This window comes from Nicotiana attenuata, chromosome 7, assembly GCF_001879085.1.
Source record: "Nicotiana attenuata strain UT chromosome 7, NIATTr2, whole genome shotgun sequence".
Lineage (NCBI taxonomy): Eukaryota > Viridiplantae > Streptophyta > Magnoliopsida > Solanales > Solanaceae > Nicotiana > Nicotiana attenuata.
This window is the reverse complement of record NC_031995.1, coordinates 9,415,964-9,419,213: the sequence shown is the minus strand read 5'-3', so window position 1 is coordinate 9,419,213 and position 3,250 is coordinate 9,415,964. Positions and strand designations below refer to the sequence as shown.

The 3,250-nt window shown below is 41.0% G+C and overlaps 1 protein-coding gene across 1 annotated transcript; it reads left to right on the top strand.

Moving 5' to 3' along the window:
* LOC109229834 lies at positions 246 to 1,303 on the top strand. Its single transcript, XM_019395384.1, has 2 exons — positions 246 to 307; positions 607 to 1,303. The coding sequence occupies exons 1-2, from the start codon at positions 246 to 248 to the stop codon at positions 1,301 to 1,303; spliced, it is 759 nt and encodes a 252-aa protein (XP_019250929.1).

Sequence of the window (3,250 nt, the reverse complement as noted above, 5' to 3'; positions counted from 1 at the left end):
AATATTCAAATTGATGAATAAATGGAAAGTGGGGGGACTATCTGTATTGGGGAAAATTGTATTTATATATATGGTGACGTGTCAGGACACGTGGATTTGTCAAATGGTCAACGAATCACAATTAGACACGATTCAAGAATTGTAAAACAGACACGAGCAAAGAAGGAGGAAGAGGCACGGGACATCAGATAAGTAGCACGGCGCCCGTACCTATTTAAGTCAGTTATATTCGAGAATCCGAAGGAATGAATCTGACAATGCAAAAGAGTACGGATACGTCATTTTATGGGTATAGAATGCTGAATATGTTAGAGAATATGTTTTAAATGTAATGATTGTGTAACGTAACATTTAATGTCTTTAATTACTCATAACGGCTTCATTATAAGAAAAACACATATTTCCAAAGGGATCTATAAAAGGGAGATGTATGATCAGTTGTAAGGACGCGAAATACTATTGGAATAGACAATGATTTATTGGTTTCTTTTGATTATCATCTTGTTATCCAGAATTACTTCTTTTTTATTCATTTTCTTGATTATCAGTAACCCGAGTTCTTCTAAATTCTAGCTTTGACTAAAATCCCATTTTTTGGTTAAACAGGTTTATTCTTAGTCATTTCCTAACTATACGAAGATGGGAGCCAAAATTCAAAGCCTTCTCTACACAACTCACTTACTCAGCTATTTGGGTACGACTACCTGAACTGCCTACAGAGTTCTACGATTTGGAAATACTAAGTAGGGTTGGTTCAAAGTTAGGGCGACTATTAAAGATAGATACATGTACCTCATCTACTACACGAGGAAGGTATGCACGCATATGCATTGAGGTGCCTTTGGAGAAGCCTTTAAAAACGCATCTCTATTTAGGGAACCATAGACAGTCTCTTCTCTATGAAGGACTAAATCTTCTATGTACCTACTGTGGAAGATTTGGGCACCCTACTACCAGTTGCTCTGAAGTTGTCCATGCTCCCAATGAACAAAACAAAAAAATACAACACCTGGAAACTAATATCACCCCTGATGCTATACCTGTTAAGGAAAATGAATGGAAAACAGTGACCTTCACTAAGAAAAGTATATACCCACCCAAACATCCCAACTTTGACAAGGGGAAGGCGGCTACAATGGCGGCGCCACCAGCAGCACAGCCCTTTGCAGGTCAGTTCTGTAACCCTACCTCAGATGTACTGGGCCGGGTCACTTCTGCAAGGCCAGTTACACTGCAAAGGCCCGTTATGGAATTTAACAACAAATTCCAATCACTTTCGAATGTTGGGCCTTCAGACTTATAGATTGACAACTTTTACCAAAGCCCAATACCACAACATCTAGGTGCTGAAACAATACTAACTAAGAACCATGCAAAAGCCCACTTTGATACTCCTAATAGGCTGCCGACCTCACCGCCCAATCAAATTCCTAATGACCCTAAGCCTAGTTTATCTGAACCAAACTCCCCATCTTTAGTTGGTTATAACACGTTTTCTCAGGCCTATAAGACACCTCACCAGTCCTTGCAATATCACCATCTACTTATATCATCAACCCAATCAAGTTTAAACAACTCAGGAAGTTCTCCTCATAATCCAGACACGTTGGCTCCAACTCAAAACAATACAATACCAACCATGCATGCTACAGTAACCTCGTCTACTTCTGAGTCTAGACTTCCCCAAAATCCATGCAAACAATATGATGAGTTTTCATGTGAAGATCATGATGAAGTACCCACTACCTCATTTCCTTCACTGCTTAATATCTACAACCACTCCATCCAAACAACCAAACCTAATACTGCTCCTTCTACTGAACCACAAGAATTACCAACTACTATTCTCAATGCAGAGACCAACCTTCATAGGCACGAGCCAAAGTCAGTTTCTGAGGGAAAATATACAAACCAACAACCAGTTTTTTGATCTCCCTCATCTAATAATGGTGGGACCTCAACTGCCTCAGAGCACATCGCCCCTAATCTACACATCTCAGCTCATGTCCACGGACCTCCCACTCCAATCTTGGTTGGAAATGGGACTACAGGGATATGCTCTAGTATTCACTCTGCAACTGAACAACCAAGAGGTGGTGTTACTAGTCCAAAATCCAACACATTTAGCAGAAATAGTGACAGAAGGAATGAGGCTGGGAATGGAAGCTTTCCATCAAAATCAATGGTACACGACCCAGACTCCTCTTCCAATGGAACACCAGGCTTCCAGTTCCACTCACCAGCAGTGGCCGTATCCGATGACTCAGATGAGCCCGACTTGGGACCAAACAGTCAGTCCCATACCCTTCTATCCGCCTCATTACATGGGTCAGGTTTATGCACCTTGGTTCCAACCATTGGACTCATTCAATCCACTCTCCCCCTACTCGAGCCCACTAAGTCCTCTAGAGAGTCTCACCCCACCAAACAGTCCAACACAATCACCTCCTCAATCTCCACATGAACTAAACAGAGATACAAGAGAGGAGCTGACAGTAATACTTGCAGAGATGAGGGAGACAAGAACAAAATTTTGGTGGTTAAAAGGGATTCAATTTTACAACCTCAAAGAACATTTCGAAAAAAAGTTCATTCTAAAGTGCCCACCGGAAATGGTAACATGCAGTCTCAACTTTCGTCAAACAACCAATCCAGAGGTTGAGAAATATGCAACGGTGATCATTCCGACGCTTCTTCAACTTCCACTGAGTCTGGATCCGACGACATCCACAGCTGTCCATCCAATGACTCAGGCTCCTATGGTCCAGCACGAAAACCCTAATTCCTACATGAATTTCCTAGTCTGGAATTGTAGAGGCTCTCATAATCCAGAATTTAGGAGACACTTTAGGTCTTTACTAGATAATCATAGACCAACTCTTGTTATCTTACTTGAAACACACATGCAAGACCATACAAGCTTGTGTGAAGACTTTAGTTTTGAAAATATGGCACAAGGTACTGCAAATGGTCTCATAGGTGGTTTACCGGTGCTGTGGAATGCAATTCATATCAACCTCACAGAAATGAGAATCTCTGATCAGGAAATACACTGCATGGTCCAGGTTAGTCCCACAAAACCTCCTTGGATATTATCTGCAATATATGCTAGTCGTCATTATCAGTTGCTTGATATTCTTTGGAAAAACTTATGTAATTTGCATGATAATACTACTATGCCCTAGTTAATAGGGGGCGACTTTAATGATGTTTTAGAATCTAGAGAAAAATTTGGAGGTCTTCCTATGAA